Source organism: Battus philenor, unplaced genomic scaffold (assembly GCF_028537555.1).
Source record: "Battus philenor isolate CCGP_79_NKW_IND1 unplaced genomic scaffold, ilBatPhil1.0.hap1 SCAF_11, whole genome shotgun sequence".
In the NCBI taxonomy this organism is placed as follows: Eukaryota; Metazoa; Arthropoda; class Insecta; order Lepidoptera; family Papilionidae; genus Battus; species Battus philenor.
In genome coordinates, this window is record NW_027181673.1 from 9,661,191 (window position 1) to 9,672,994 (window position 11,804).

At 27.8% G+C, this 11,804-nt stretch overlaps 3 protein-coding genes across 3 annotated transcripts; 1 reads left to right on the forward strand and 2 right to left on the reverse strand.

Moving 5' to 3' along the window:
- Positions 1 to 1,097: 1,097 nt before the first annotated feature.
- LOC137929223 (putative leucine-rich repeat-containing protein DDB_G0290503) lies at positions 1,098 to 4,722 on the forward strand. The gene has a single exon (XM_068772137.1). It carries the CDS (start codon positions 1,356 to 1,358, stop codon positions 3,285 to 3,287), a length of 1,932 nt encoding a protein of 643 aa, XP_068628238.1. The 5' UTR covers positions 1,098 to 1,355; the 3' UTR covers positions 3,288 to 4,722.
- A 2,806-nt stretch (positions 4,723 to 7,528) lies between these two features.
- LOC137930596 (ribokinase-like) lies at positions 7,529 to 9,143 on the reverse strand. Its single transcript, XM_068773896.1, has 6 exons — positions 8,984 to 9,143; positions 8,785 to 8,917; positions 8,423 to 8,707; positions 8,027 to 8,148; positions 7,794 to 7,944; positions 7,529 to 7,726 (listed from the first exon to the last, which is right to left on the reverse strand). The coding sequence occupies exons 1-6, from the start codon at positions 9,049 to 9,051 to the stop codon at positions 7,535 to 7,537; spliced, it is 951 nt and encodes a 316-aa protein (XP_068629997.1). The 5' UTR covers positions 9,052 to 9,143; the 3' UTR covers positions 7,529 to 7,534.
- A 1,512-nt stretch (positions 9,144 to 10,655) lies between these two features.
- Positions 10,656 to 11,554, reverse strand: mRpL17 (mitochondrial ribosomal protein L17). Its single transcript, XM_068774149.1, has 2 exons — positions 11,215 to 11,554; positions 10,656 to 11,129 (listed from the first exon to the last, which is right to left on the reverse strand). Exons 1-2 carry the CDS (start codon positions 11,410 to 11,412, stop codon positions 10,737 to 10,739), a joined length of 591 nt encoding a protein of 196 aa, XP_068630250.1. The 5' UTR covers positions 11,413 to 11,554; the 3' UTR covers positions 10,656 to 10,736.
- Positions 11,555 to 11,804: the final 250 nt, after the last annotated feature.

The window sequence follows — 11,804 nt, forward strand, 5'->3', positions numbered from 1 at the left end:
ATTTAAAATTTTTCGACAAGTATTTTGAGGTATTTAGAAAGTATTTTTTAATTATTTAAATTTTTTTAACGCAGTAGAATATTTTTAAAAACGTAAGAAATAATTCGCATAATATTAATTGGAAATATTTATTTCATGTAAAAATTTAAATATACACTTAACACATATTTTACTCGTAACGCAACATTAATTATTTGTCCATAGAAAAGAATACTTACATTTTCTCTTAATTATGTTTAATAATTCTTGTAATAATTTAATGTAATTTATAGTACGTTCGCGTAAAATAATTTCACAGACAGTGTAAAAATTTATTTAGGCAATGATAACAAGAGAGTTAATCAGAAGAAAATTAGGAATGTAAAATACTATTTATCAACTATTGTTTCTTTAAAACAGTAGTAGCCTAAAGAGTATTCATCATTATCCTCTCAGATGTCGGATGGTCACGGCTGGTCACAGCCCTTTCCTATACATTAAATAAATTTAGCGTTGGCATCAAGCGTTTTCCGTCGATCTTAACAAGATTATCGGTCCCCCTTGGCCATCCTACGCTGTTCTTGCCATTTCGCGATCTTCACTCCAGAATGATAAAACAATAGCGGCCATCAGTACTGCGCGCTGTGTGACCTGTTCACTGCTACTTCAACTTTCTAATGCGCACGGCGACGTCGATTACTTTTGTTTGTCTACGGATATCCCCGTTAAAAGAGTATCAATCTAATATATATATGTGTTCTTTGTTTTTGTTAGTCTCAATGGTCTTTCATAAATGGACAGAATAACTTATTACAAAATATTTATTAAAGTCTGGGTATTATTAAAACTACAAATGGAAAAAGAATCTTGCGATGTTGTTATTGAGCAATATATAAAAAACGCAATATGTAAAATTATGTTTGTTAAATATCATTTCCTGTACCGTGAATCGAATATGATAAAATTATTATGATTTTCAAATGCTTTTATTATTTTTAATTCCAAATAAAGAGGAATATTCGACAAAATCATTCATAACATGTTGTCAGTTTTATCGACTACAAACTTCAAATCATTGTGTCAAACACATCACTATTAGGACGCCATTTTCGCTTGTATGTAATGCTGTCTCGCGACTGTGTCGTTTTAAATTTTTGATAACAACAAATTCAAATTAAGTTTGACAATTAAAATTAAGCAGTTATTTGGGAATTACTTACATCGGCTTTGTGGCAGTCCCTTTTTTTAAAAGAAGTCCTATATATTTGCAGTGATATCGCCTGCGCGGGAAATGTGTCTAAGATTCTTTTAATCTTGTCCAAATGCTGGTAGAAAAACATTTGGTGCATTTGTGTTTTCATTAGGTTATTTTCATAATGATTTCACTGAAAGGGCGAGAAAGTAGACGGGGACGAATTTACAAAATGTCTAGAAATCTAGAACGTTTATATAAAGAAGGAAAATGTCGAGAGTGTAAAGTTCTTGTCACTCGTATGGATTTTGCAAAAATACTTGGAAAATTTACCAAAGTCAAAATTCAGTATGAAAGTAGCTCATCTCCTAAAACGAAAAAGAATATCGACTCTAATTTGTCAAATTCAAATTCTAGACTGAAGTGTAATGAAAATGGAATGGTATTTGTTCGAAAAAATGCTTCCAAAAAACAATCCAAAGTATCAGAAATTCCTAAGCGATCAGAAATGAAAGAGTCAATTACAGGTGCTAGTGAACTGAATCAGGTATCTCCAACTAGTAATACTCCTTTGAAAAGTAACATACTTAAAGAAAATAATGGTGTGAAAAAAAAACTCTTGGTTAAAGAAAAAACAAGTAATTATATTAAAAAGACGTTAAATTCCGATTTAAAACAATATGGCATTGTTTTTACTGCACCAACTATCTCAAATAACAATAATGAAATTAAAAGTAAATTGACTTTAATTGACTTATTACCTAACCTGAATAAAAGCATATTACCATCAGAAGAATGGTGTATAGACTTTTTTCCTAAAAATGAAGAACCTAAAGATGATAAAGTCTATGATCGCATAGCAGCTGAGTTAGAAGATTTAATGTACAATGAAAAACCAATTGAAAAATTAAAATCTGATTTAACAGAGATAAAAGTTGAAGAATTTCCCTCTATTATGGATATTTTAAATGATAATACATCAGATAATAACTGCAAAGAAAATGAGGATGAAAATCCTGAACCTTTCAAAACAAATATAGAATCCAATGATGTAGAAGCAATACTTCTCGGAAAGTCAAACATTGAGAATAAAGACTCTGAACCTATTCCTATGGAAGTAGACAATACAGATGTAAGTAAACTTATGGAGGTCATGGATCAATTGCACAACATAACAGATGGCAGTAAACTCAAAGTTTTAAATGAAGAGGCTACAGATAAACCTGAAGTAAACAAGACTGAAGAACTAGAAAATCCGCACAGTCCATCTGTACTTGATGAGGCTTTAAAAAAAGGCATTGAAGAACATTTACCAAATGAAAATCAACAAACAGAGATGTCAACTGAAGTCAGTATCGTTCATGCTGAATCTGAAGATAACAAAATTAATAAAACTATTCCAGAGAACATTGAAACTAATCCCAATAATATTGAAATGATTTCAGAGAATAATGAAGTTGTTTCAGATAATAATGATTTGATTTCAGAGAATAATGATATTATTCCAGAGAGTAATAAAATTGTTTCAGAGAATAATGAAATAATTCCAGAGAATAGTGAAACGATTCCAGAGAATAGTGAAACTATTACAGAGAATAGTGAAACTATTACAGAGAATAGTGAAACTATTACAGAAATTACTAAAACTATTCCAGAGAAAACTGCAACTGTTCCAGAGAATATTAAAACTGTTCCTGAGAATATTGAAACTGTTCCAGAGAATAACGAAACTATTTCGGACAGTAATGACATAATTACAGTGAAAAACGAAATTATTGCAAATAATGAGGAAACTGATGGTGCGAAAGCTGTAATGCTTGTTGATAATAATTGTGAAGATATTTCCATTACACAAACAAATGAACATAAAGACAGTGATAGTATTACCATTTCTAACAGTGCAGAGATTACTCATGTAGTGTTTAAAAAAGTTTTAAATGGCAAGTGTTGTAAGTCAGTTACATGTCCTAAAAACTTGAAATATAGTATCGAGCTAGAGGGAAAATCTGTTGAGTTTATAGGAGCTCCCAAATACATTTTGAGTTTAGAAGACTTACAAGTGTTATTGCAGATAGTGAATGAGAGTGAACTTGGGAGCTTGTATGTATTTCACTAAACAATTATTTCAAATCAAGTTTGATTTTGGTAATGTATTATCAAGGACAGAAGGAAAATAATATCATTAGTGTGAATGTAAATGACAAGGAAGTAAAAACCAATATTTAATGTATATTAAATTATCTGTATCCTGTTGTAAAATACAACAAAATGCTATACACAATTTATTCACCAATGAATATAAAATTATGTACAATATTTCTGTAATATATATAGTTAATCACTTCATTCTGTTTATAGATTATCATCATGCAACTTTATTGAACCCATGTACTTTCAGAATTTCTTTACAAAATTTTGTTTATCAAAATTTCTTAGTATTGGATATGGTAGCATTGTGTATTTTTTTGTTTATCTTTATTTATAAACATTTCAACTTATATTTGTTATAAGAAATCCACTTAATTTTAAATAGCCAATGAACAAGATTTACAAGCTTATTGCCATGATATTTGTTGAACTGTATTTGTTAATTACTTAGGTAATATATCCAGAAAATAATTATATTGAAGAAATAAAATATTTGTTGTGTATACCAAGAGTATATCTCATGTTAAGGTAAGAATAAATATAATTTTAGTGGCAATATATTTATATGAAAACCTAACTTGTATTTTCAGAATACTGATATCAGAAAAACAATTTTCCACAACTTAATATTCACAAAGCAAATTAATTCTTAAATGCTCACAAAACTTGTCTGATGTTAAATTATCATATTTAATTTTGTTTGTAACAAATTTCACAGATATTGGAATTTTTATTCTAATAATTATTTTAGTAATTTTTATTTTACTAAGAATATTAAAACTTGGATTCCACTTGGCCACTCAGACTAAACATTTAAACATCTTTACTATCATTTGTCTTTAATGTTTTCTCAACATTTTTTTTTCAAGCTATCTTTATTTTAATTATTTGTTTTTAAAATGATGCATGTGCATCATTTTCTTAACTCCAATAGTAAAAGATGCAATTGATGAATGAAATGTTTATTCGACCATCACAAAGTCAAAAAAAATCATGATGGAATATAGGAACTACATTTAATAATTCATATAGTTTAAAAAATTGTACTAAACATGTCTTAACAAAATTTGATGAGCATGATCAAAATTTATTTAAAATAAATTTCAATTTGATAAAGTAATTTGAACACAATAATTAATGGACATACAACCTTGAATACACAAGGTTATAGGTGTAAATGCTTTATAGGAGTGAATATATCATTTGCCATCAATGTATGGTACATCCTGTCCATAAATCAAATGTTTCAGCAATAATAAACTATGTATCAATAATATAGTAAGTAAAAGCTTTTCAAAATTGGGATTACTACATTTAAAAATTAATTATTGTTAACTATTTGACCCTACAGACTTTATATTGTCAGAATCTATTGGCCAGTCACATTCCATTTGGATGAAATTTTCAACTCAAAACTCATACATTATTTTGTGTGTAAATTTATTAAATACACATGCACATAATAAATGTTCTGATTGATTATTATCTTCTAATTTATATTTAACTAGCTATTCCTGACGACTCTTGTAATGGTTTATATATATAGATATCACCTATATTATGACAACATGTATAATAGTACATTTTTAAAGACATTAACGAATTCGAATTTAACGTTGTTTTAAAAAACGAAGATCGTAGGAAATTCAATAGATTTCGAATGGCGAACAAGTAAATCGCAACTAGTGGCAATTTTTTTTGATAATTGATATTACAAAACGAGAAACTAGCTGGGGAAAAATGCGACAATTTTACACGTAATCACCAAAGTACATATATAAATATATTTATTGAATAAATGAACTTCTTTCGCTCAACAACTAACGTATAAAATAGTGTTAGTTGTTTCATTACGCGGGAGCAAGTTAAAAAGTAAAATTAGCAATATTTTATTATTAAAATATAGTTCTGTAAACTGATCTATTAAAAATATTTAATAGGGGCCATAATCATCTAATCCTACAATGTTCCTTGGAGTAACGTTATTAAAGGATTCGTGTAATTATTTTACGATAAGCATCTTTTTTGCCTGTGGAATTTTTAAAAGACTGGCAACACTGGAAACTTAACAGTTTTTTTTTGGTAGTTCATAGATATTATATGACATCAAAACTTTTTTTTAAATGTAATATGAATATTAACTATCAGCATATTCTTATTAAATAATTTATAACGCTTCTATTGCAAAAGTTTTAATCATTTGTGTTCCTTCGCCGCATTTGTAAGGTTAAAAAAACCTATTGACCATTTACTCCATATGGTAGCCACAGATAAAATTAAATACCTTAACTACTGAACAACTTGAAGAAATAAAATAAAATTATCAATCATAAATACTTATTTACATATTAGATTATTCTTCAGTCTAGTCTGCTTATTATAAAATGCACAACGTTCGATGCTGGCTCTGTGACCCCCAAATAGATTTCGTTTTCTAATATTAATAAAAAGACATCTGAATAAAAAGCTATAAGACGTTTTTATTCCAAAATGACAAAAATTTGTGTATAATTTTTAATGCAGTTACATTATATACGATATTTTTAAACACCGAAATTTATTACCACTAAAATATATACTATTTTTTTAAAATTTCAAACTAATCCTTTCTTATTAAATAAAATGTATTGTGATTATTCAATACAAATTATCGTATTTTACGTTAAAAATGCACTATGAATGTTTCGAAGTTTCGGGCTCGTGTTTAAAAATTATGTTATAGACCTTTCAGTTTTTAACTATGCAATAAATTAATTTGCAGATTAATGTGCATAGTTATAGTATATTTCAATATTTACTTAATTACTATAATATTGAACTATTATTTTAATTACATATGCTAATTTCAATCAAGAGGAGAAGGTAGGTATTAAGTTTTTACACAGATAAAATTGGGTTAAATGTGCATTTCGTTCGACTGAGTGCAAAAAATTTACCGTGTGTGTTCGAAAAAATAAAAAACAATATGTGCGTTTCAATATTTTTGACAATGTTCTTGTCAATATTCGATTTTTTTACGAAAAAAGTAAATAATTGTTAAAGCCTAATTTTAAATAAGTTTGTATAAATTTGTATGATGAAGTAAAAAGAAATGAAAATTAAAAGAAAAACTAAAATGAAGCCATTAGCCTTTAATGCTCATTTTTAGTAGAAAATGTTAATAATATTCAGGCAAACATAATATTTGTTAAATTTGGGCTTTTTGAACTAATTTTTAATAGTTATAAATAATTAAAAATAATTAAGGGGCAAATTAAATTTTTTTCATAAAATATGTGTACTTTAATTACTGTCTATATTTTAATTGTTGTTAAAGTAATGACCAAATAAGGTCGGTTTTGTTGATTTTCTTCGATGATTTGCAAACGCCTGTTGCAAGCAGATTCTCTAGACGTAAATATATAATTTAGACCATTATTATATTCTTAATGTTTGTGTATCTTCTTAAAAAATTTTTCATACGTAACTATATGAAAGAAATTTTTAGGATTCTATAACTGTGTAATAAAAATCAATACTAGTTTGTATATTAGAAATATAATGTAATACTATACATGATCTTAAAGTCTCGTGTTTTTCTCCTAATATAACATTTACTGTATTAGATTATTTGGACTGTATCATTATTCGAATAACAATAAAATTTAATTAAAATTTTTTGTTTTAATTATTTTCTTTGACGTTTACATTTACTATATTCCCCATAAGCTAATTTTTGAAGAAAGTGAGGACAGATGATTAATTTTTAAATCAATTACTGAGAGTCAAAATTGTAAAAAAATTAAATAATGTATATATACAAGTGGCATGTTTTTTTAAAAAGTATACAAGTAATAACTTAAAACTTTGTTTTTTATCTTATCACCAATTTGGATAGCAAAAAAAGGCATTCCCTGTTCCATGAAACATACAAGTCACAGATTAAACTAGAGTCGATTTGAGAATAAATTAAATTGTAGATTAAATAGAAATCATTCAAGAACTCGTAAGGTATACAAAAATGACCATCGTAAGACTTCGTGAGAATATGTCTGTACTATGAAACGATAAAAAGACATGTAAAAACATCTTTACTTAATTGTCACTAACCAATGAGATTAGTTGTGTATTTTCTCAATTTTAGTCCGGCTAATATGTATAGTACAAGAACAAAAGTAGCACATATTAAAAACATTTAAAAGGGTTCAAAATAATGAAAAAAAATTAATCGGAGTTTTATTGTAATTCTACAAATTTATATTTTTCACCAAAAGCGTCAAATTTTGTTGGGAAGCTAGTTTGAGTACCTTCTTTGGTAACTGACATTGTAGCTACTTTACAAGCCGCGCCAACGATTTGATGCAGAGGTAAATCCTTGTAAGTTACAAGGTATGTCGCTAGAGCTCCAACAAATGCATCGCCAGCACCCTTGAAATTTAATGTATATTTTAGAGCAATTTTCACGTATAAAAAGCTTCATTTAGGTCATACTTACAGTTGTATCAACAGGTGTAACATTTTCGCATAAAACATGAAAGCATCTTTTGTCGAATTTTGAAGAATAGACTGCTCCTTTATCTCCGAGAGTTATTATAACTGTTTGACATCCAAACTCTAATAATTTACTTACTGCTGATGAAGCATTCCTTAAATAAATTTTAAAATCTCGTAAAAAAATATAATTATTGCTTTCAAATCCAAATGTATTATTATCATGTTTTTACTCACGATAAATCAACCGAAATATCAACAAGACAAGAGGCTTCAGTTTCGTTTACACACAGGATTGTACAATATGATAATACAGAATCTATATCTTTTCTTGCGGGCGCAGCATTGAGGATTTTTATCTGAAATAATTAAATAAACGCGTGCTTTACGAGCTTATACCATAGCAGTTTTTATGTGCCAATTTTCTGAAGTGTGATAAAAATGCAAAGTATTATAATTTATGAATTTTGTCTTACTAAAATTAGTTATAAAAAAAAAGTTGAAAATTGCCTTAAATATTAATAAATCATACATATCCCCAGCAGAAATGATTCGTATAATCTGTACAGATCATACCCTTCATACTTTTAATAAACCTTTAAGTAGACTAAAGCAAATATTTAACACACATACAGCATTACTGAGTTTAAAAGCTTCCAATGTTGTCTCAATTGGTGTTTCCAATTGTCCAATAATGACATCTGCAGTTTTTATTATTTCCTCTGCTACTTTCACATCATTACAATTTAAATAATTATTTGCTCCAGGAACAATTACTATATGATTTTCTCCATTTTCTGCAACTGTAATTTGAGCAATACCAGTTGCAACTTCGGATGTTAAACAAACATGTGTTACATCTACGCCAATTTCTTTTAAATATTCTTTGTATTGTTTTCCCCATTTATCATCTCCAAGCTAAAAATAAAACAATGTATATACACTTTAATTAAGCTATCAAATTGATCAAAATGTTCAGAATGTCTTCAGCTCACTCTACTAATCAAATATGCGTTTGCGCCAAGTTTGGACGCAGCCACGCATTGATTAGTTCCTTTTCCTCCAAAACTAGTAACAAATTTATATCCATGAAGTGTTTCCCCTGGTTTAGGTAACCGCGGAGCATATCTGTAATGGAATGAAATGATTGCTTAAATGTATTAAACAATTATACTTTAAACATTCAAAACTTACGCTGCAAAATCAACACTGGAAGATCCTATTACCACAATTTTGTTTTGTGTACTGTCATTATTTTCCATTTTGGAATTAAGTTCAAGTTTGCAATGAAGTTTTATCTATTTTCTTATTGATTGCCACAAATTTGTCACGAACAATGTTTTCGTCTCTTATCTTTAGACAGTGATATTTGTTTTACGTTTATATGAAAATAATCATAACCTCAAAAAAAATTTTTTTTTTGTCCAATTACTATTTTTTTCTTTTCATACACTTATACTCTTATAGTACTTATTATCATTATGTCCTGTTAAAAAGGTAAAATAATAGAAAAAAATATTTTAGTGTCTGATTATCTCAAATTTTATAAGGCAACATTGCTAATTATTGTTATCTTATAGTTTAACGTTTGGCTACTTAAGTACGTAAAAATAAACAAGCTTTCTTTACGTGAAAATTTTGTTTTTGTTTTTACATCCTTGAATATTCTCGCCGACTAAGTCAACTGCGATTTTGGTCAAGTAAAATTTAATAACCAAATCTACAAATTTGATCTACAAAATATTATTTTTACACAATATTGGCGAATGTAGTGACCACAAAGTAGAAACAATCAACATAAGAGCAAGAAAAGGCTTCCACACCGTACAAACGATAGATGTAAACTACATGTATGACACCTTTGCAAACAATCTCAACTTGTTATTATTACTCATCGAGAAGAGTAATTTCAAATATTAAAACATACCGGCGAATACTGCCTCGTATTAATCATAATAACAATCACGTCAATACACTATAGATATGTTATTCTTTTGTCAATTTAAGATGGCTTTCTTTTAAACTTTATTAGCCAGTCTCATGATTGCCATGTAATGAAAATTCTGCTTAATGTTAGTCATAAGTGTCTAGTTACAGATATTTTAACTTGTACACAAAACTAAGCTTAACCTTTTAACATAGATGGTAATATTGGAAATAAATCTAAAATTGGAACGAGAATTCAAGTGTGATATCACACAAACTATAATGTATTTTCAGCAGCTTCTCGATGCTCGACAACTCTTGTTTATTGTCATCCTCAAAAATTTGTAGGAAATAATTGAAGAGAATAGGTCAGAATTGTTATATGACAAGACATTCATTCCATTATGCTTCATATAATTACCTAATGTTTTCATATAATATGGATGAAATGCTATTATGGTTTAAGTGTTTTTGTAAAAAATTATTGAATTGTTTCTTTTCATAATAACACATGACTCCATTTCCAATACTATACATTTTTTATTATTTATTCAAATCACAAATAAAACAGCTTTTAATGACTTTTTTCATTCAATCATTATTACCTTTATAATCTACTTTTTCTAAGTTCAACAACATCAGAATCAGTTGCCTTTTGTAATATTGTCTATTTTATTTGTCTTTTAATTATAGTAAAGGTAATAAACAAAACCAAGACTTCTTTAAATTATCCAAACTGAACTAAAATGTTCTATTTACTCTGTCAATGTAAATACACAATTTGGTTCAAGCTCACTTGCAAAAACCTTGTGTTAAATCTGCCTTTTATATTAAAAGCCATTAGTTTCAACAAATCACAAATTTCTCAAGAACAAAGTGATTTACAATTTGTGCATGTATTTTGTAAAGAGCTAATAAACAAAAGAAATTAATAACATATTAACTATTTAATACTTTATTTACCAAAATTATAATAACTACTGTTTCAAACAAATTCAGACATCATTTAATCTTCCCTAATTTATTTCTTAGGTGATTCATTGTTTGAATTTTCCTGGTGTTGTTCCTCAGATTTTCCTATTTTTTCAGACATCTCTGCATATTTAGTTTGTCTATAATCAAATTTAGCAGCATCAAGTAATACATTTTGAATAAGAAGTCTATTATTACTTTGTTTGTTTATTAATGACGGATATGGATTTCCTCGAAGTTCTAAAACAGCCTTCTCAATGTTTCTACTGTATTGTGGTCTCGGTGCTTTATACATTTTAGTAAAAGAAACATTAGAATTTTCATATCGTGGCACTAGAACTTTAAATAACTTGTGTACAAGTTCTTTCTCAAGTAGCCAATAATCTGCAATTTCCATTGTTGGCTTATGACAATCTCCATGTGTAATAGCTTCTGTAATGAGCTGAAATAAAAAATATACAAATGTTAATTATTATTTTTTTAAATTTGAGTAAACCTTTGTATTTGTTATAATGATTTAAGCTTACCCTTTCGGCGTATTGGCGAGCTTCATCGCCTCGGTTGTAATTTAACTCTATCCGCTCGTATTTAATTAAAGCAGTTACAGTTTTCCGCAATTTATCTAACCTGCCTTCAGGACCTTTAAGATTTCGAAGCCGACGAGGTTCTGGAGCGACCTTTATTCGTAATTTGGAAACTAACTTGGCGACCTCTGCTTGATTCATTTTTGGAAAAAAACTAATAATAATTCGAATATTTATATAATCAATTTATACATACATTAACATCCTGCAATAACGTAAGTTCTTGCAAAATATTTAGATTTACAGGTTAATAGTAAGGTGCTATATCGATATGTTTCCAATTTGACAGAACCTTCACTCGATAATTTTTGGTGATGTGTTGATTTTTATATGATTTCTAAAGATTGCTTTGTATGTTATGTATAACAAAACACAAATTAAAGTAATAACTGCAATAATATAAATATATATCGTTAACTTAAGTAATAGTTTTTAAATAATATTAGATGACCTAGATGACCAATGATATTTCGGAAAAATATATCCATACAACTACAAAAAATTTCTGTTGCTTTTTACACTGTTTATTAATT